The sequence below is a fragment of the Cryptomeria japonica genome, chromosome 10 (genome assembly GCF_030272615.1).
Source record: "Cryptomeria japonica chromosome 10, Sugi_1.0, whole genome shotgun sequence".
Taxonomy (NCBI): Eukaryota; Viridiplantae; Streptophyta; class Pinopsida; order Cupressales; family Cupressaceae; genus Cryptomeria; species Cryptomeria japonica.
In genome coordinates, this window is record NC_081414.1 from 102,709,286 (window position 1) to 102,732,444 (window position 23,159).

The 23,159-nt window shown below is 35.5% G+C and overlaps 1 protein-coding gene across 1 annotated transcript; it reads left to right on the forward strand.

Moving 5' to 3' along the window:
* Positions 1 to 16,392: 16,392 nt before the first annotated feature.
* On the forward strand, positions 16,393 to 21,941 carry LOC131072567 (phospholipase D alpha 1). The gene is made up of 3 exons (XM_058008750.2): positions 16,393 to 16,760; positions 16,903 to 18,784; positions 21,369 to 21,941. The coding sequence occupies exons 1-3, from the start codon at positions 16,668 to 16,670 to the stop codon at positions 21,797 to 21,799; spliced, it is 2,406 nt and encodes an 801-aa protein (XP_057864733.1). The 5' UTR covers positions 16,393 to 16,667; the 3' UTR covers positions 21,800 to 21,941.
* Positions 21,942 to 23,159: the final 1,218 nt, after the last annotated feature.

Genomic DNA, 23,159 nt, shown 5'->3' on the forward strand with positions numbered 1-23,159 from the left:
AGGGCACTTGAGAGATCTCACCGGTAGGGTATGACTCTTGACGTTCTGGTGCTTTGGGATGCACGATAGGGGCATGCCTAGCATAAACATGCCCACTCGGACGCGCTCGCGAAGTTGGTTTGTGCACACGAGGAACATAATCAATTCTAGCCAATCTTGCAACTTTTCCTTGCAAGCAACTGACGGTTTTTTGAGCAAGCAAAAAAATGCTACTAATTGAAAATGGCTTGGAGTCGTCAAAAACTGAGATAGGTCATTGTAGAGGAGCCTCACGCGACCCCATGGGATCAAACAGATTGACCGTATGTGTCATGGATTGGAAGAAACAGTCCGTCAAATTTTGACAATTTTTTGGACTTAGGGCACTTGAGAGATCTCACCGGTAGGGTATGACTCTCGATGTTCTGGTGCTTTGGGATGCATAATAGGGACATGCCTAGCGTAAACTTTCCCACCCAAACGCACTCGCGATGTCAGTTTGTGCACACGAGGAACAAAATCAATTCTAGCCAATCTTGCAACTTTTCCTTGCAAGCAACTGACGGTTTTTTGAGCAGGCGAAAAAATGCTACTAATTGAAAATGGCTTCAAGTCGTCGAAAACCGAGATAGGCCATTGTAGAGGACCCTCACGCGACCCCATGGGATCAAACAGATTGACCATATGTGTCGTGGATTGGAAGAAACAGTCCGTCAAATTTTGACAATTTTTTGGACTCAGGGCACTTGAGAGATCTCACCGGTAGGGTATGACTATCGACGTTCTAGTGCTTTGGGATGCACGACAGGGGCATGCCTAGCGTAAACCTGCCCACCTGGACGCGCTCGCGACGTTGGTTTGTGCACACGAGGAACATAATCAATTCTAGCCAATCTTGCAACTTTTCCTTGCAAGCAACTGACGATTTTTTGAGCAGGCGAAAAAATGCTACTAATTGAAAATGGCTTCGAGTCATTGAAAACCGAGATAGGCCATTGTAGAGGACCCTCACGCGACCCCACTAGATCAAACAGATTGACCGTATGTGTCATGGATTGGAAGAAACAGTCTGTCAAATTTTGACAATTTTTTGGACTTAGGGCACTTGAGAGATCTCATCGGTAGGGTATGACTCTTGACGTTATGGTGCTTTGAGATGCATGAAAGGGGCATGCCTAGCGTAAACATGCCCACCCAGACGCGCTCACGATGTCGGTTTGTGTACACGAGGAACAAAATCAATTCTAGCCAATCTTGCAACTTTTCCTTGCAAGCAACTGACGGTTTTTTGAGCAGGAAAAAAAATGCTACTAATTGAAAATGGCTTCGAGTCATTGAAAACCGAGACAGGCCATTGTAGAGGACCCTCATGCAACCCTAAGGGATCAAATAGATCGACCGTGTGTGTCGTGGATTGGAAGAAACAGTTCGTCAAATTTTTACAATTTTTTAGACTTAGGGCACTTGAGAGATCTCACCGGTAGGGTATGACTATCGACATTCTGGTGCTTTGGGATGCACGACAGGGGCATGCCTAACATAAACATGCCCACCCGGACGCTCTTGCGATGTCGGTTTGTGCACACGAGGAACAGAATCAATTCTAACCAATCTTGCAACTTTTCCTTGCAAGCAACTGACGGTTTTTTGAGCAGGCGAAAAAATGCTACTAATTGAAAATGGCTTCGAGTCGTCGAAAACTGAGATAGGCCATTGTAGAGGAGCCTCACATGACCCCACGGGATCAAACAGATCAACTGTATGTGTCATGGATTGGAAGAAACAGTCTGTCAAATTTTTACAATTTTTTGGACTCAGGGCACTTGAGAGATCTCATTAGTAGGGTATGACTCTCGACATTCTGGTGCTTTGGGATGCACAACAAGGGCATGTCAAGTGTAAACCTGCCCACCCGGACACACTCGTGACGTTGGTTTGTGCACACAAGGAACACAATTTGACCATTGCGAGCGTGAGGGTGCTCTCGCACCAAACACATTGTTGTTTAAATTCATATTGTCGATTTTTGTTGTTTATATTCATATTGTTAATTACATATGCAAATATTCATTTAAATTTATAAAAGGGCAGCCACCAAATACAACGAATACACAATAATGAACTGAATACAAGGAGTTTTGTAGGGTTAATTCAACATTTTAGAAATTTTATCAAATCATATTCCACGATTGCAATGCTTTATATCATATATTTTTGTTGTTTATATTCATATTGTTGATTACATATGCAAATATTCATTTAAATTTATAAAAGGACAACCACAAAATTCAACGAATACAAAATAATGAACTCATTACACATTTATTGGAAGGAATATCGATATTTATATATATAAAAAAAGGCATGTCTGCCAAGTCAATACAAGTATTACAAAAATGTGGCATATGCCATGTCCAAATCGATATAAAATAAAAATGTAGAATATATCTACATGTATTGGTCATTCTATGACCAAAACTAACACTATATGATCCTAAACTTCTGGTGGATCATCAAAATCAAGCCTCTTCGGTGCAGTACGCGGCTCTGTAGATGGCTGCAAAACCACAATTCAAAAGCCAAGTTAGAATTCTTTTGTAGAAAATAGTTCACAATTAACATCATAACTATGCATTTAACTTTAATTCCTTTGCAATTGAAATGTAGATTACCTCATCAGCTGATCCAGGAGCTAATGTCTTCGCTCTCCTCTCCTTGTCACTCTTAGGAGTTTTCTTGAAGACATACTTAAATGGATCCACGTTATGGCTGTACCGCGAACAAGTCTATTGTAAATTAAATGTACAATTAATACAATGTACTAACATAAATATATCAAAAACACTTAAAAGATATAATATAGAGAACAATGACGTACCTGTGCCTCAGATGCTTCTCCAATGGACTTAGGATGGCTCACCATCGATGTAGAAACAGTCGCTATTACCTATACAAAAAATGTACAAAGATTAAATACAATTAATATAATGATAAGTATTGAAGGTTGAAAACAATTAATTTTACATATCAAACAAAAGTGTACCGGATCTTGATATGCTGCTCCAGTGCAAGGAGGAGGGTTCACCATTGACGAAATAGGTATGGATATTTCCTGTATGAAAAAAATATAAGATTATAATATATCACAATTTCACATGTACGCGTGAATATAATCATGAAATCAAGAAAATAAATTAGAGATACATACCTCCGCCCCTCTTGATTTGTGGGCGAATCAAGTGCATTCAACATATCCACAAAGCTCAATGGCCGTTGTACATGTAAAATAGACAAAAAACACTAATCAATCTACAAACCCCAACTAATACTTGATTTCAACATTTTGAAATAATTGTACAACTAAAAATGTGTTCAATTACCTTCTTCACATGTTTTGGCATCTTCGAGATATTCTTTTTCTTCGGACGAGCCCTAGACGCGGAGGGGGTGACATAAAAACAGAAAATTAACATGAGATATTAGTACAGATAACAAATTAAACATAATTTTAAAAATCTAAAATGAAATGACTTGCATATTCCATCAAAACAATACATAAAAAAGTTGTACAAAATATGATACCGTATAGCCTTGTAGGCCAAAATCGATCGCCGACAGCGTGATGTCATCAATCTGGGACATTTCGTCCCCTGTCAACACCTACAAACCAAAAATTGGACCAAGCATTAAAGATAGTTAGTACATCTTGTATTTTTTTAAATTCAAAGTGTACTATTCTATTTTAACATGTTACAAAATTTATACCTTAGGCGTCGAAGTTGCAGTTGTGGTAACTAGGGGAGGTGTATGGGATACCGCTGCTGCATCCTGAAATGCATATTATTTGTCTCAATTTAAATCGGTGTATAAATGAAAATTCATTTATGTAATTACAAAATTAAAGTGAATGATAAATAAAATGTTATGAATTCAAATCAACACACCTGTGTCTGTGGCTCATGGGCAAACACCATGTCCATCAACTCATCTGTCAACGCAACATCCTCAACCGTGTGAGCCTGACATCTACAGCCGCAAATCGTGCATAGATGATATGAGTATCCATCTGCACTGGCTGCATCATCTATCCCCGAGCATATCCCCGAGCAACTGACACACATATGCTCGATGGGCTCTCTGTCACCCTCTAACAGCTCATCATCCAATACAATAGGGTGTGCTAATGATGTCCCATGCTGGATGATGGCACTAGTCAATGTTGTGGCCACCTGAAGAGTCTGTAGTTCCATCGACTCTTTTTGCTCTAATGGGATAGCCTGATGCACCTTGGGTTTGGGTGCTAGGGGGCGGTGACTCTCCACGGCTAATCACCTACGGGCTCCAGGTCTATCTTGGGCAGAGCCACCACCTCTACCATGAAACTCTCTCATGTCAAAATAATTTGGGCGCACATTGAGCACAAACTCACAATATATTTTTCTCAAAAAATATAATGGCACCTCATGATTATTACAAGGTGGATCGTCAAAGACCATCCACCACCTCTGCCAAAAAATATTCTTCATCTACACATTGGTACACCAATGTATGGGAAACCTCTTTGCATTAGGAGGTAATGACTGACCAGTTTTGGGGTCAACAAAAAGGGCACATATTTGTTGTTTAGAAATATTTTTGTTTTTAACTCCATCGTATGATAGCCCATTGGCATAGAATTGATGACACCTATCCCTAAAGCTTCCCCATTTGGTAATTTCTGTGGAAACAGCTATGGCACCACTAGCTAATGTTTCTAGGCTAGTGGCGAGGGATTGATGATGGTCAAGCTCATAAGTTTTCAATTTTACAATCAGTCTATTGATTTTGGATGTATTTTGCCCTAATTGATTAATTAATTCTTTTTGTGTTTTGGTTGTGCGGTCAAAAGGAGGAATTGGGGGTTGTTCTTGTGTGTTTTCAGGAGGTGCATTTGGTTGTTCTTGTGGGTTTTCAGGAGGTGCATTTGGTTGTTCTTGTTTTGGATTAGAAGAATCTGGTTTTTGAAACAAAAAATGAAAAAACCTAATCAAAATTAATGAAATTAAATTCAAAATGTAAAACAAATTGCATAAACCAGAAAGAAAGAGAAAAATAAACAAAAACTAACCTTGATCCATAGCCTGAAGGACAAATTTAGCACCCCGTTCGCGGTTTAGGTTAGAAAATGGGAAAAAAAAAACTAAAAAACACGCTTTTCGGGTAGATGAGGACCCAATTTTTTTAAAAAACTTTTTTTATCAGGCACCGCATACGCAGTTTTACTAGGATTATTAGCGCGTACGTGCTCATTTTCCTATAAGCAGCGCATACGTGCTAATTTTCCTAGTCGTAGCGCATACGCGCTCAGTTTCCTAAACTCAGCGCGTACGCGCTACCTTTTCTAGGCTCATGAAGAAAAAACCTAAGCACGTACGCAGGAATTTTAAATTTTAAAACCGCGTACGCGCTGCCTGTTTTTCCAAATTTTTTTGGGGTGGTGTCCACTTTTTTTACCACCATCTTTGTGCACATGCCCTTTTGGTTGATGCAAGATTGCTCATTGACTGGGGATGCTCCTACATCAGTATTTGTCAAAATAATTCGATCAATATTATGTAGAAAATGGTATTGAGAGAATCAAGATTATTCCTCTTACACCATAAAAGGATGGTGTAGTAGAAATTTTAAACATAACCATTTTAGAAAGAGGACACAAAAAAAATTATATGCAAGATGAGAAAATATTTTAAGGTGGAGGCTATAAATATAGAAATATACCTAATCAATAGAGGACCATCTTATCATTTATATTTTGAAGCAAGCTTGTGCAATGAGTAGTGGTTGGGAAAAGGGATCTCTTGTGATCATCTACAAGTGTGAAGGTGTGAATATTTTGTTCATATCCCATAATAAAAATAAAAAGGCTTGACGTGAAGTCAAAAAGGTGTACATCTTCATTGGATATGGAGATGAAAAATATGGTTACAAGTTGTGGGATCTAGTTATCAAGCAATTCACGCATAAAGAAATATGTGATCTACAATGTAAATGTAATGGTAAATTTACAAGAACAAGGCATATTAGGCAAGGAGTATGTTTCATTAGAGGACATAAAAAATGGGAGTGATGTATTCAAACAAAAGATTATAAATTAACCATGGGTGCAAGTTTATCCATAGGTCCAACCACAAGTTCAACATCCTAATTTCCATGATAATGAAGAGAAGGATCATCCGACTTGTACTCATGAGGATGGTGCACCAATTGAATTGAATCCTCAAATTAAAAGATCTACTAGATGATAGTTCTGATACTTAATGTTAAGTACAGATGCCAAGCTAATAAGATGAGAGGGGGGGTGAATCATACAACCTTAATCTTCCATAAAAACAATAGATTCAACCTCGGTAACATATACTTTAGTAATTTAACCAAAACTGCTAAACATGCAAACTCAAAAGCATATAAACATCATAACACTCATAACACCAGATTTAACGTGGAAACCCAAATAGGGAAAAACCACTGTGGGATTTCGGACCCACTAAGAAATATATTCTTCTAGAGTATGCTCGGTTAAAAGCAAATCCTGTTAAAGATTACAAACACATTGCTAGATGTGACCCGATTAAGGGATTTCCCTCAGATCTGTTAGGATCTTCACCTTGTTAGAAGTGACCTTGTTAAATGATTTCAAACACTCAATCAGAATGTCACCTTGCTAGAGGGTTTTACAAATAAGACTGTTAAGTCCACTCGGTTAAGAGATTTTATGTCACTTCACAAAATAACAGTAATAAAAATCTATCTGCAACTTCACATCAAAAATGCTAAAGTAGATTCTTATTTGCTCAATACAATAGGACTTATCTTGTCCATCTGCTGGGCTCTATACTCTATTATTCAAACAGGTTTTCAAGCTTCTATGCTCGGTAATCACTATGTAGCATCCCTGTGCATACACTTGTCCGCATACATTGTTTATCAACAGTTCCTTATTTATAAACAATTTGTCAATTGCTTAATCTCCTTGATCACATATCCCATGATCAATCACAACCATCAGATCTTCAAACTTGACCAAGTTCAATGTATCCTTCAATCTGAAAATGTTTTACCCCGCCTTGGAACTTGCATACATTTCTTGGAACTTGTGCTAGGGTATTGCGGTTCAATCTGTGTTGTAGATCTTCCTGCCGATTTTCCTTTATCATAGATTCTTTAACAAACTTCATGCATGGCATACCAATCATTTAATCAATTCCATCTCATCAACTTCCTTCATTAAATAATGCTTTTATTCATTCAATGCATTATATTACTACTCAGTTGCAACTCGGTAAATACTAAACTTCACTCGGTAGACATTCTGCCTTCATTAACCGATAGCGATAACCTTAGGGTTTACCGACTAGGTTCCTTGCTCAGTAACATAGTATAGTATTAACCTTACAATAAATAACATATGTAGGATATCAAAACAGTCTAAACATCATGATCTCATCATTGTCTAACTCGATAATAGTTGCCCATTGAATAACTTATTCCTCCCCTTATTCATCATATTCTTTCTGTGTCTTTTACCGACATCTTTATACTCATCAAATCATACTTCTTAAGATATGGCAACATCATACTGAATTAGAAAATCAATTTCTTGACATCAATGACAAAATAATAATATTAAGACAGTAAACATCCTTAATCAGTTATATCCATAATCATCAACAACTTTCTCAATATCCTTATAGAAATGCCAACAATCTCCCTTTGTCTATTATAATGCCAACAATCTCCCCCTTTGGCATTGATGGCAAAACCAATTGATTTGACCTAATTGATTCAGATTGCTGTGAGATTCTGAAATGCTGAAATGCTCTCCCCCTGTTATCAGTCTTCTCCCCTTTTCTTCAGTCTTCTCCCCCTTTGACAACAATGCCAAAAAGTAAAGAACTAAAATATAATTTCTTCCTGTATGAAGTGATTTCCTATTGTTGTGTGTCAACTTAGTCTCGGTCAGAGCATTTTGTCTTCAATTCCTATTCTCTATATTTGTTTCCTACACACCTTTAGAAAGCATCCTAAAGTGTGTAAATAAGCATCAATCCACACATAATATTCTGTAGATTCATCGAATTGATTCTTTCATCGAACTCAGTCAGTGAATAGAAGATAGGGGTAGGACCCCTAACTTACTTCTGAGATACTCAAAAGTGTCCCTTGGCAGTGGCTTGGTGAAGATATCTGCTATTTGTTCCTTTGTGCTAACATACTCCAACACCACTTTCTTCTCTTGAGCTTCTTCTCTGAGATAATGATATATGATAGAGATGTGCTTTGTCTTAGAGTGCATAACAAGATTCTTTGAAATGTTAATGACACTAGTATTGTCACAGAATATAGTTACTGGCTCGGTAACTTTCTCATTTATACCTTCCAATAGTTGTTTGATCCATGCTATGTTGGTACAATTCAATGCTACAGCAACATATTCAGCTTCTGTTGTTGACTGTGAAACAAATCCTTGTTTCTTGCTAAGCCAACTCACTAGTCTTTCTCCTAAAAAAGAAAGCTCCTCCACTTGTGCTTTTTCTGTCATCAATGTTGTCTGCCCAATCAGCATCAGTATAAACTTTTAAATCAAAGTCATTTCCTTTCTGATATACTAAACCATAATCTTCAATGCCTTTCAAGTATCTAAAAATTCTCTTGATTGATGTCATGTGTGTTTCCTTGGGATCTGCAGAGAATCTTGCAACTATACCTACTGCATGTGTTATATCTGGCCTGCTGTGAACAACATATTGTAGTTTTCCAATCATGGATCGGTAAAGTGTCTCATCAACAGATGCAGATTCATCATTCTTTGTTAATTTACAGTTGGTAATCATAGGAGTACTTACTGGTTTTGAATCCTCCATTCCAAATTTCTTCAAGATTTCCTTTATGTACTTGGATTGAGTAATGAAAATCTCATTTTTCATTTGCAGTATTTGTAAACCTATAAAATACTTTATCTCACCGATTAATGACATCTCAAATTCTTTGCTCATTTCATTTCCAAAGTTCTTGCATAGAGCGTCATTTCCACAAAATATAATATCATCAACAAATATGGCTGAGATCAGTATTCCATTTTCATCATTCTTCATGTACATGTTACTATTTTCACTTGTTCTTAAAAAGCCAATCTTGATTAAATAAGAGTGCAGTCTTTCATACCATGCTCTAGGTGCTTGTTTCAGACCATATAAAGCTTTGTTCAATTTACATACCTGATCTTTATTCTTGTCTTCAACAAATCCTTCAGGTTGTTCAATAAAAACTTCTTCTTCTAATATACCATTCAGAAATGCAGATTTGACATCCATTTGATATACCTTGAAATTCTTGTAAGTGGCATATGCCTACAATGTTCTTACTCCTTCAAGTCTTTCCATAGGTGCAAAAGTCTCACCATAATCAATTCCTTCTTCTTGGGCATAACCTTTGCAAACTAATCTTGATTTATTTCGAATGACCTCACCTTTTTCATTCAGCTTGTTTCTGAAAATCCACTTTTTACCGATTACATTTTTGTCCTTCGGTCTTGGGACCAGTGTCCATGTGTCATTCTTCTTGATTTGATCAATTTCTTCTGTCATAGCATTTATCCAATCTTCACTGTTAAATGCCTCTTTCACTATTCTCGGTTCAAATTTAGATATCAAACATGTGTTATGTCTCAGTTTGTTCCTTGTCATCACTGGATCATCCTTATCTCCTATAATTTGACTTGATGCATGATGTCTTCTGACATACTTGGCTAATATAGGCTCGGTAGGCTCAAAATGATCTTCTTCATCACTCGGTAACTAAATATTCTCTTCATTTTCTTCTACAGTTTTCTCTGTAGGACTTGTCGGTTGAACATAGACAAATTCATCATAATCTTCTGGTTCTTTGGAGTTTCCTTCATCATTTGTTTTTGCAAATTCATCAATTTTCACATTTGCACTTTCTACTATTTTGTTAGATGATTTGATCAAACATTTAAATGCTTTACTTCTAGAAGAATAACCAAGAAATGTTCCTTCTTCACTTTTCTGATCAAACTTGCCATTTCTATCATCCTTGTGTACATAGCATCTACTTCCAAAGATTTTGAAGTAATTTACATCAGGTTTCTTGTCATACCAGATCTCATATGGTGTCTTCAAAGTTCCTTTCTTCAGTTGTACTTGGTTCAGGGTGTAAACTATTGTGCTTATTGCTTCTCTCCAAAATGTTTGTGGCACTTTCTTTTCAATCATCAGGGTTCTGGCACAATCCATAATAGATCTGTTTCTCCTCTCAGCTATCCCATTTTGTTGTGGAGTTCTTGGTGCAGAGACTTGTCTTTTAATACCATGATCATTGCAGAATAAATTGAACTCATCAGATGTGAACTCTCCTCCTCTATCTGATCTAAGACATTTCAGTTGTCTTCCTGCTTCATTTTCAACTCTTGCCTTGTACCATTTAAACATTTGAAAAGCTTCTGATTTTTCTTTTAAAAACATAACTGACATCATCCTTGAGTAATCATCCACAAATAATATGAAATATTTATCACCATAATAACTATGAACTTTCATAGGACCACAAAGATCAGCGTGCACGAGATCTAAAATTCCCTTAGAAGTGTAGGACTTACTTGTAAAGCTTTATCTTGTCATTTTACCCATCTGGCATCCTTGGCACATAGCATTCTCAGCTTTTTCCAAACTCGGTAGACCTCTTACTCGGTGCTTCTTGCTTACTTTGATCAGATTATCAAAATTTACATGACAAAACCTTTTATGCCATAACCAGGTATCATCTATCTTTGCATATAGACATTTATTCCGAGTTGAGTCAAGGTGAAATGTGTTACCTTTTGTTTGTGTCCCGGTAGCGGCTAACTTTCCATGCTTGTCATGAACTTTGACAATTCCTTTCTGAAATTCTATTCGGTAACCTGTGTTGTTTAGTTGTGCTACACTCAACAAATTGTATTTCAAACCTTCAACCCAATAAACATCATTACATTTAGCATTGTCAAGAAGTGTTATAGATCCTTTACCTTTTACCAGACATGGTGCATCATTACCAAATCATACATAGCCTCCATCATAATCTTCTAACATAACAAACTTGTGTTTATCACTTGTCATGTGATGTGAGTATCCACTATCTATGATCCAAGAATCATTACTATTTATGTGAGATATTAGGGCTTTTTCTTCATACCTTTCTTCATCCGATCCATCTTTGATAGCCATATAAACTACTTCCTCTGTATCAGTTTCATCTGATTTATCATCATTGGATTCCTCATCGGCTATTAAGCATGACTTTCTATCTCTTCTTCTGAAGTCTCGGTGTCCTCTGTAATGATTATCTTTTTGTTTGTCATCTCGGTAATCTCTCTTTTCAGTAGATTCTTTGTCAGGACAGTTAGAATCCATATGTCCTATCTTATCACAATTGAAACATTTCAAAGGTAGTTTTCCTTTATACTTACCTTTGCCTCTCGGTAACCTTCTGGCTAATAGTGCTTCAAACTCTTCTTGCTTTCTAATTTCCTCATACAGTTTGTGTACTTCCTCCATGTTCTTGCGAAATCTTTCACTTGCTCCACTGTGATCTCCTTCAGAGTACTTACCCATTCTATTATTGTAATCATCAGATTCACCAATATGAAAAGAACTAAATGTAGATTCAACTTTATTTACCGATGACCCACTATTATCAAAGTTACTTAACTCAAATGCATGTAGCTTACCAATAGTAGCATCTAAAGAAACTGGCATATTGGGTACAGACCTCAATTCATTGATTGCAGAGACTCGGATTGCATAAGCTGGTAGAAGGGTTCTTAACAACTTACTTGTTATATCCTTTTCTTTAATAGTTCCACCTGCTCCTTTGATTTGATTGACAATCTCCTTTAGTCTTGTACTGTACTGGGTTATGTTCTCACCTTCATTCATCCTCATAGATTCAAGTTGTCCTCTTAGACTGTCCACTTTTTCTCTTTGAACATGTTCATCACCGCCATACACAGATATGAGCTTGTCCCACATTGCCTTTGCATCATTGCAGCCTTCTAGATCATTAAACTCTAAGTTGATCAATGCGGATGTTATTTCAATCATTGCTTGGATATGTTCTTGCTTTGCCTTTATCTCTTCCATTGTCAATGGATAGGTGCTCGGTGTAATGAAATCATTCTCCAGATAATATACAACATATTCTCCAACTCCTGATAGGTCCAGCTTCATCCTTTTCTGCCATGTAAAGAAACTTGACTTGTTCAGCTTCGGTGCATCCCTCTTATACATCTTTGGATCTTTTCCTCAAGTATCTTAAAACTTTTCCTTCCGGAGTCCAAAGCTCTAATACCAATTGATAGTTCTGATACTTAATGTTAAGTACAGATGCCAAGCTAATAAGATGAGAGGGGGGGGTGTGAATCATACAACCTTAATCTTCCATAAAAACAACAGATTCAACCTCGGTAACATATACTTCAGTAATTTAACCAAAACTGCTAAACATACAAACTCAAAAGCATATAAACATCATAACACCAGATTTAACGTGGAAACCCAAATAGGGAAAAACCACTGTGGGATTTCGGACCCACTAAGAAATATACTCTTCTAGAGTATGATCGGTTAAAAGCAAATCTTGTTAAAGATTACAAACACATTTCTAGATGTGACTCGGTTAAGGGATTTCCCTCAAATTTGTTAGGATCTTCACCTTGTTAGAAGTGACCTTGTTAAAGGATTTCAAACACTCAATCAGAATGTCACCTTGCTAGAGGGTTTTACAAATAAGACTGTTAAGTCCACTCGGTTAAGAGATTTTCTGTCACTTCACAAAATAACAGTAATAAAAATCTATCTGCAACTTTACATCAAAATTGCTAAAGAAGATTCTTATTTGCTCAATACAATAGGACTTATCTTGTCCATTTGTTGGGCTCTATACTCTGTTATTCAAACAGGTCTTCAAGCTTTTGTGCTTGGTAATCACTATGTAGCATCCTTGTGCATACACTTGCCCACATACATTGTTTATCAACAGTTCCTTATTTATAAACAATTTACCAACCACTTAATCTCCTTGATCACATATCCCATGATCAATCACAGCCATCAGATCTTCAAACTTGACCAGGTTCAATGTATCCTTTGATCTGAAAACGTTTTACCCTGCCTTGGAACTTGCATACATTTCTTGGAACTTGTGATAGGGTATTGCGGTTCAATCTGCATTGTAGATCTTCCTGCCGATTTTCCTTTATCATAGATTCTTTAACAAACTTCATGCACGACATACCAATCGTTTAATCAATTCCAGCTCATCAGTTTCCTTCATTAAATAATGCTTTTATTCATTCAATGCATTTTGTTACTACTCGGTTGCAACTCGGTAAATACTAAACTTCACTCGGTAGACATTCTACCTTCATTAACCGATAGCGATAACCTTAGGGTTTACCGACTAGGTTCCTTGCTCGGTAACATAGTATAGTATTAACCTTACAATAAATAACATATGTAGGATATCAAAACAGTCTAAACATCATGATCTCATCATTGTCTAACTTGGTAATAGTTGCCCATTGAATAACTTATTCCTCCCCTTATTCATCATATTCTTTCTGTGTCTTTTACCGACATCTTTATACTCATCAAATCATACTTCTTAAGATATGGCAACATCATACTGAATTAGAAAATCAATTTCTTGACATCAATGAAAAAATAATAATATTAAGATAGTAACCATCCTTAATCAGTTATATCCATAATCATCAACAACTTTCACAATATCCTTGTAGAAATGCCAACAATCTCCCTTTGCCTGTTATAATGCCAACACTAGAGAGTGTAAGCCTTCAACAAGGTATAGAGATTTCCTTCAATAATTATTACTTTCTAGTGAATTTGAACATGTTACCTTTGAGGAAGCATGTGTATAAAAAGATATGAAATCATGGATGGAGGCCATTAGAGATGAGATGGGATCTTTAATGGCCAAATAGACATGAGATTTAGTTCATCTTCCACCCAACAAAAAAGCATTGGAAAAAATGGTTATACAGTTTGAAGGAAGAAGAAGGTGGGAAAAAGAGATACAAGTCAAGATTGGTGGTCAAAGATTATGCTCAACAAAAGCACATCGATTTCATATAAATTTCTTCACTGTTTGTAAAAATGATCTTTATCAAAGCAATACTAGACTTAGGAGTTATTCATGACCCCTTTCACTTGGGGATCAACATATTGTTTTGCATCCACCATCCAATATGGCTTGCATGGCATTTTAAACGATATGGGATCCCTTCAAAGCTACCAAGGGGACCCAAAACAAAGAACCCATTTTTCAAAAGTCTTGACTCCTATTTTGATACTCCATGAGATTCCCAAAACACCTATTTTAATGTCACTATCACTCCATCTATCATTGTTTCTATAGGGATAACCATGGACAAATAATAAGAAGGAAAAACAATTCAAATATACTATGATAATATTTTACATTATAAATACCGATCAAAAAAATATTTTGCGTTATAAATATGAAGATATTTCATTTATAACTCAAATTATGCTCTACAAGAAAATTACTCATAAAAAGTACTATAACTAGCAATAAATACTTTATTAACAATAATTTAAAATATGAGATGTTTTGTTTTTATTATAAATAGAATCGACATATAAAATATCACAAATTATTAGCTAGTATTATCTTCAACTTATTTATGGTTTGCCTGTCATAGTTAAAAGAAGAATAAAAATAAATAAATGTAGATTTGCATGTCCTACTTGGATCAAAAAAGTGAGACACACCTTTTACATTGTCACCTAATTAGCCTTTTAAACACATCACCCTAGAGTTTAATTCAAAATAAGTTGCACTTTAGTTGACTCAAAATATCTATTAAGGGAGATAAAATATAGGTCTATATTAAGATATATTTAAAGGTATGGAGTTCAAGTTTATGACTAGGAAAATGATCTAAAGTATCATGCATGGGTGATAAGTGACTAGGGGAAGGGTACCAATAGTGGACATAGTTCCAATAGTGGACAACTTTTGGTCAACCCAACCCCCCGTTACTAGATTGTAAAGGAGCCCAAAAAATTGATAATGAAAAGTTAATTAATGAATATCACATGTATCGATAGTGGATAATTTTGCACAAATGTCCCAATAATGGTGCACAAATGGGCTAATTATAGTTAAAAAAGGTGGTCTACTACTGGGGCATTTGTCCACTACTACTGGAAATTTTGAGTTATTGGTGCAAAGGTGTTTATGCATGGGACGACAGTTTTAAATGACCACTTTTTGACCTTTCCACATATAATGATTTTCACAGCGTACATCGTCACTACCCAGAAGCCAGATCCTTAGTTATAAGTAGTTAAGTTGTATACAGAGACAACAAAAAAAAAATTGAAATCCGATGTACGGATTGAGAGTTTTAGGTGCGCGAAGTTAGCTATGTCCACTACTAGTAAACTTCCCCCAGGGAAGAGCACCAGTTATCATTTGTGTTCCAATTACCATTCACTCCTTTCTCATCTAATCCTCCAATTACTAACTTTAAAGAAACCAAAAAAAATGATAACTATAAGCCCATAAATAAATTTCACACATACTAATAATCGTCCACATTACTCCTAATAGTTAGAATTTTCATTCTTTAATTGGTGGAGTTGTGCAACTTTATTGGTACCCATACCACACGACTACTGGGGTATTTGTGCATAAGTATTGACCTGTACAGCTATTGGAGCATCTTTAAGTAGGTATAGAGCGACACTTTGAAATAGCCACTTTTTGACCCTTGCACGTAATAGATCCCACAATGTACGTCCTTACTATCCAGAAGCCAGAACAATAGCTATCAGTAGTTAAAGTCACATATGAAGACAACCAAATCCGATGTACTATTTAAAATCCATGAGTGTGCAAAGTTGGCTATAATAGCTACCGATACACTTCCCCAAATGAAATAATCAAATTTAAATCTTATGTATGAGTGTTGATGAAGGTATAACAAGATAACCATATTACACATTAATAAAAGTCAACTAAAAACATATTTTTAAAAAAATGCATAAATACTTAATTTTCCATCATTACAATAAAGTAATGCCCATTAATTGAACTATCTAAAGAGGAATAGTAATGGAATATTTATATATAAAAGACACAAGTATGTAATTTTCAACCATCAAAAAGGAAATAACAAGAATAATGGGCATATTTAGTACACATTTTGGATAGAGCTCAGCCTTCACAAAAGGTGAAAAAAGAAAAAGAAATCTTTTGCTTTGAGTGCGGACAAAGCCTAAGTATATTAACACAGGGCCCGCGTCGACAAGGAGGATCTGGAAGACTAAATTTCAAGAAAATTTGAACTCAAGAATGCGGCGGCTTCCTCAACAAGAAGCTCCTAAATTACCATTTGAGATGATATATTCTATCCCATTCACTTTCTTTACTCAATTTCTGGGCCAACATAAATCTTTCCCTTTATAATCGAAACTATTCGATCTCTTTTCATATTCTCTGTGATGAACAAATGCTTTCAATCATGTATAAAACTCTGGTACTGAAATCAACAAGTAGGTCTCTGTGTGTCATTAATCCATAGTTTTTTTCATTTTCAGAAGATTATGATGGCAACCGATGTAGTCCATGGTACGCTCAATGCCACTGTAATTCAATCTCGGAGTCTTATTTCCAGGTTGCATGGATTTTTCGCCAAGGTACAAAATACTCTGAAACCACCTCTGCAAATTTTACTCTGTTTTTCTTTTGCTTTTTCATGTATTATGACAATCGGAAATGAAGATTGGTTGTGATTCTGTTCGAAATATGGTTGCTGAATCGATATGATTCATTGTGCAGGTGTTTGTTAAAATGTTGAGGATTTTTGCAATAGACCGGGGCCATTACCAATTGTATACCACCATAGATTTTGGGCTTGCAAGAGTTGCAAGGACCGGAGTTGTAAGTCTCAACCCAAGAAATCCTGTGTGGAATGAGAGCTTTCGGATATATTGTGCATATACAAACTGTGAATATGTGGTGGTGAGCGTTAAAAACCAATTGCCTGTCTCTGCGCAAGTGATGGGCAGAGCCCGAATTCCTGTCTCACAGATTCTGAGAGGCAAAGTGATTGAAGATTGGTACGACTTGTATAATGAAAATTTTAGTGAGAAGCTGAAGAGTGCCCAGATTCGGGTCCGTTTGCATTTTAGTCATGTGACAGAGGATCCACATTGGGGCACTGGGATTCGAGACAAAGATTTCCCTGGAGTACAAGACGCCTATTTTAAACAGAGGAAGGATTGCAGGGTTACTCTGTATCAGAATTCCCACCTGTCAGAACAGTTCCGTCCTAAGATTGAACTGGATGGAGGAGGCTTGTACAGTCCTCCAAGATTGTGGGAAGAGATGTATGAGTACATTAATGGAGCCCGGAAATTCATATACATAACTGGGTGGTCTGTGTATACCGAGATTACTCTTGTGAGGGACAGGGAGCGCATGATTAAGGGGGCTCAAGGGGTCACAATTGGGGAACTTCTGAAGAAAAAGGCGGAGCAGGGGGTAACAGTACTGGTTCTGATTTGGGAAGACAGAACAGCTGTTAGAATCCTGAACAAGGAAGGCCTAATGAAGACACATTGTGATGAAACCTTTGAGTACTTCAAGGACAGTAAAGTGCACTGTGCTCTTTGCCCAAGAAACCCAGATAAGCGCTCTCTGAGCCTAATTCAGGGCGTGGAGGTGGGTGCCCAGTTTACCCACCATCAGAAAACTGTGAGCTTGGATTCAGCTGTGGCAGACGATTCAAAGACCTGCAGAGTGGTGAGCTTTGTGGGAGGAATTGATCTGTGTGATGGAAGGTATGATACAGAAACCCATACTCTATTTGGAGATTTGTACTCCGTTTTTAAGGATGATTTTGTTCAGAACAATTTTGAGGGGGCAGATCTTCGGCATGGAGGGCCTAGAGAGCCCTGGCATGATGCTCATTCCAAGATCCAAGGCCCTGCAGCATGGGATGTCATTAAAAATTTTACAGAGCGCTGGACAAAGCAGGCAGATCCATCCCTGCTTCTGGATCTTGAGCACTTGCCTAACCTGATACTTCCAGAGCAGGAAGATCTTGGTGGCCCAGAGTCCTGGAATGTGCAGATTTTCAGGTCAATTGATGATGGTTCAGTTGTTGGGTTTCCTCAAGATCCAAGCCCTGGCCTTGGCCTGGTCACCATTAAAGACCAGGTTGTTGATAAGAGCATCCATTCTGCCTATGTGGAAGCCATTAGAAGGGCTAAAAACTTCATTTTTATTGAAAACCAGTATTTTCTGGGTAGCTCTGCTTCTTGGGCTAAAGATCAGGACTGTGGTTGCCTGCATTTGGTGCCCATTGAACTTGCCCTAAAAATAGTGAGCAAGATCAGGGCCAAGGAGAGATTTGCTGTGTATGTGGTGACACCCATGTGGCCTGAAGGGTTTCCTGATGGGGATACTGTTCAGGCAATCCTGCATTGGCACAGGAATACTGTGGAGATGATGTATAAACTGATTGGGGAGGCTCTAAAAGAGCAGAAGAGCAAGGCACATCCTACAGATTATTTGAATTTCTTCTGCCTGGGAAACAGAGAGACAATGAAACCGGGGGAGTACGTGGCTCCCGAGGCTCCAGAGCAGGGGAGCAATTACTGGAATGCTCAGACGAACAGGAGGTTTATGATCTATGTCCATGCAAAGCTTATGATCGGTATGTTTCGTTCTTCCTCGATCTTTTCCTACTTATAGGAGTAGCATTACACGAAGCAAAAACATAAGAGGTAGTTTCAACTTCTTTGTTTTGGTATAGAGTTTTCTTTAAATTTTGAATGATTTTGTTTTGGATTAAATTTTAAAATACAATGGATTTTTTTTTTAATTTATATTTTAATAAAAGTTCAGATTAAAAAGTAGGGTTGGTTACAAAATAGTAGGCTATTTTTTATATTAAAATGATTTATTATTTTAAATTTAGTTGTATATTATTTTAGAACAATTGTATTTTAATTGGTTGAATATAATTGTTGAAGATGGTGGTATGTTTCTTAATTTTATCATACATCAAAGTTCAATTTTTTAAGAGATCAAATATAAGGTACAGAGTTATGATCATGTTCTAGGTCACTTTGGTTTGTATTTTAATTGATTGAATACAATTGATGAGGATGGTATTATGTTTCTTAATTTTGTCACGCTTCAAAGTTCAATTGCCAAGAGATGCAATATAAGGTATGAAGGCATGATCATGTTTTGAACACCTTTTATAAAATAAATACTCAATATTTGCCTCGGAATTGAAGAGACATCAACTTAAACTCGTGTTTATAATACCAATAGCTTGCAGGTATAACTTAGACTCGTGTTCCAAATACAAACAAGTTGAAAAAAGGATCTTAGTTTAATATGAAACTTTCCAAATATTTGTATACAATTTATTACAATCACAATTATTTCTATACATATATGACAAAATAACAAATTTGTTTATTTTTTCAATACTATTTTTAAGATTTAATTATTTATACATATTTTCAAATTTTGAAAAAAGTTTTGTATTGTTTTAAACTCAAATATTTCAATTCTAGTTTACTTTAAAGACTTTACATCAAAGTTGAGTAAGTAAAATACTACCATGTTAGTTGCCATAGATTTCTCATAATCCATGAAAAATTGTATGATTGTTTTTGCTTTTAATTATACGTATTTTTCAATTGACATTCCATTTCAATCTTGTCTTTCTCATGATGAAATTCTAAAACAACAATTGAAAAATATACACAATTAAACACAAAAACAATCATACAATACTACTATGCTACATATTGGTGTACTATATATTAATTGGTAAAATACAATTGATGAAGATGGTAGAATACTTCTTAATTTTGTCATACATCAAAATTCAAATCTCCAAGAAATAAGTATCAGGTCATGATCATGTTCTAGGTGACCTTGGTGGAATAAATCCTCCTCAATCTTTGGAGCTCTCAATTGAAAAGGTATAAACTTAAACTGGCGCTTATGATACGAGCCGATTGCAAGTAGAGCTTAGATCCATTCTCTAAATACAAACAAGATGAAAAAAAATCTCAATTTAATATAAGACTCTCCAAAATATTTTTATATAATGTATCACAATCTATATGTATATGACAAAATAACATAATTGTTTAATTTTTTAATTAATATTTTAGACATTATTATATTGTTGCTTAGTTTTTGGATTCCACTGTGTAGACTCTTTCTTTGCATCAACGTTTCCAATCATACTCTTGATGATCCATTATTATATAGTTATATTTAGGAAAAAGGTTTTTTAGTTTAAAATTCAAGTAATTAAATTCTAGTTTTACTTTAAAGCGTTTCGAATCATATTCAACAATCCATTATTATATTGTTATATATAGAAAAAGTTTTTATTGTTTTAAATTCAAGTAATTAAATTAGATAGTTTTACTTTAAAGATTTCATGTCATCACTAAGTAAATAAAATACTATTATTAATGATATCAAATTTCACAATATATAATATCGTCGTCTATTTCTTGATTAGATTGTGTTAGAAATAGATCACACTCCACGATCCATCATCAAAATAATAGAGAGCTAAAGAAGAAAGATCTCTTAACACAATCAATCCTGAAACAGCAAATGACAAAACACTACTATGCTAATTGGCATGAGTTTTCCACATTCCATGAAGATTTTTATGATTGCTTTTGGTTTTAACAATGTATATTTTTCAATTGACACTGAAGATCACTCTCCTCATCCTGATGATAGACCATTGAATATAATATGTCAGTTGAAAAACATACACAGCTGAAACCAAAAGTAATCATACAATACTACCATACTACCTATCATCAAACTCTTGTAAAAGTATGAATGTGCTTGGAAATTTAAGCTTTTTATCTATTTTGTGTTAGAGATATTTGCGTCAACGTTTCAGCTCAAACTCCATGATCTATCCTCAGAATGATAGAGAGCTAAAAGAGAAAATTTTCTAACACAATCAAATCGAGAAATAACTGATAACAAAATACTACCATGCTAGTAGGCATAAATTTTCTACCATTCATAAAGATTTATATGATTACTTCTAGTACTAACTGTGTATATTTCAATCGACACTTAAGATCACTCTCCTCTTTCTGATAATAGATCACTGAATATAATCTGTCGACCAAAAAATACACACCATTAAAACCAAAAACAATCATACAATACTACTATACTACCTCTCTATAAATGTTGTGAGAAATTTAAGCTGTTTATCTGTGTTTGTGAATCAGTTGACGACGAGTACTTAGTGGTGGGATCGGCGAATCTGAACCAGAGATCAATGGACGGGGCAAGAGACACAGAAATAGCACAGGGATGTTACCAACCTCAACACATCAACAATGGCGGTCGAGCTCGGGGTGAAATACATGGGTACCGCATGTCACTGTGGTATGAACACACTAGAGTACTCAAGCCTGAATATCTGAAACCCGAGAGTGTGAAATGCGTTCGGACTGTGCGTGAAATAGCAAAAAAAGCATGGGATGCTTTTGTGGGGAAAACCATTGTTGATATTCCTGCACATCTTTTGACTTATCCTGTGCAGGTGCACAACGACGGTTCTGTGACTGATTTGAATGATTACAAACTGTTTCCTGATTCGCAGGCTCCCATTGCAGGCAAGAAATCTGACGTTATTCCTCCCATTCTTACCACCTAAATATGCCCTCTAAACCTTTGGATGATATAAAAAATATTTCATCAGCTTTTTAACAAGCATTCCATTTTTAGTTGTTTTTTTCGTATATGTAAAATATATAATATTTTTTAATTAATTAAAAATATTATAAGTTGGTTTGGTATAGTGCGCTTTTGTTCTTATTATTAAAGTTTAAATTATGTTGGGTGTTATTAATGAATGTTTAAATGGAGACGAGGTCCTTCATTTGTAACATTATCAATCCATAACTTCGGATAAAAAGTGTTTGCTCCTTCCAAATGTATGTTTGTCATGATTAGTTTTTGTGAGAATGGATAGAATTATTATGAAATAAAGTTTATTAAAATCTATTTAATTTTTTAGTTTAAAATTTTATGTATATATGTTTGTTATAATTAGTTTGTATGGAAATGGAAAGATAATCATGGAATAAAGTTTATTAGAATCTATTTAATTTTTAATTTAAAATCTTATTTATTCAATTTTATATCTAAATTTCAATCAGGAAGAGTTTCTTTTTAAGAATGTTCAAACTTAATTTTATTGTTTCGAAATCAATTAATTTCAAAAGATATTGTTAGCAGTCATCGTTTTCATCAATGTTTATCTCATAATTTGTTTAATATTGATCCATTTGAGTTAGAATTTTTTTATATAATTTATTTAATATCATTCCATTCAAATTGATTATTTAATATTTTTTAATAAATTTTGTTATACAATGTATGTAAATATGTTTTTATTCATTTGACGGTGAAATTTATGTATCGATTCCAATTCTTATCTAGTTCTATGTCTATTTGAGAGAATGCTTTACAATATTTACATGTTAACAAATGTTATTTACATGCTAATTTGGGCTCATTCTCCCATGTCCCTACATATCTATATACTTATTCCCCCACCTTACCCATGTATACACTCACACCATGATATATTCACCTAGATTGTGTGGTTATTATATGTATTCATGCACCCATCCCCATAAATTTGTTATATCCACCTTGATTTTATCATTCATATGTCATGGGTCATTTCTAAGAGCATAAGATCAATATAAAACCCATGGATCTAACCTCTAAAACTTCAAAATTAAGCATGCAAATCAAACATATAATCATACGAAATTGAAAGACGTAATTTGAAATGCTTAAAACAAGAATAAAAATGCATATACCTCACAAACCTTATACCTTCTCCTTCGGATTGAGCTTGATGAAGTGAAGGCGCCCCTTGGTGATGCTCCACTTGATTTGCTCCTTACTTGATTTTAAATGTGGAATGCTCTCCTTTGCTCAACAAGACTAATGGATTGATGGATTAGTGGATTATTGGATTTGAGTGATGGATAGGAGGATTT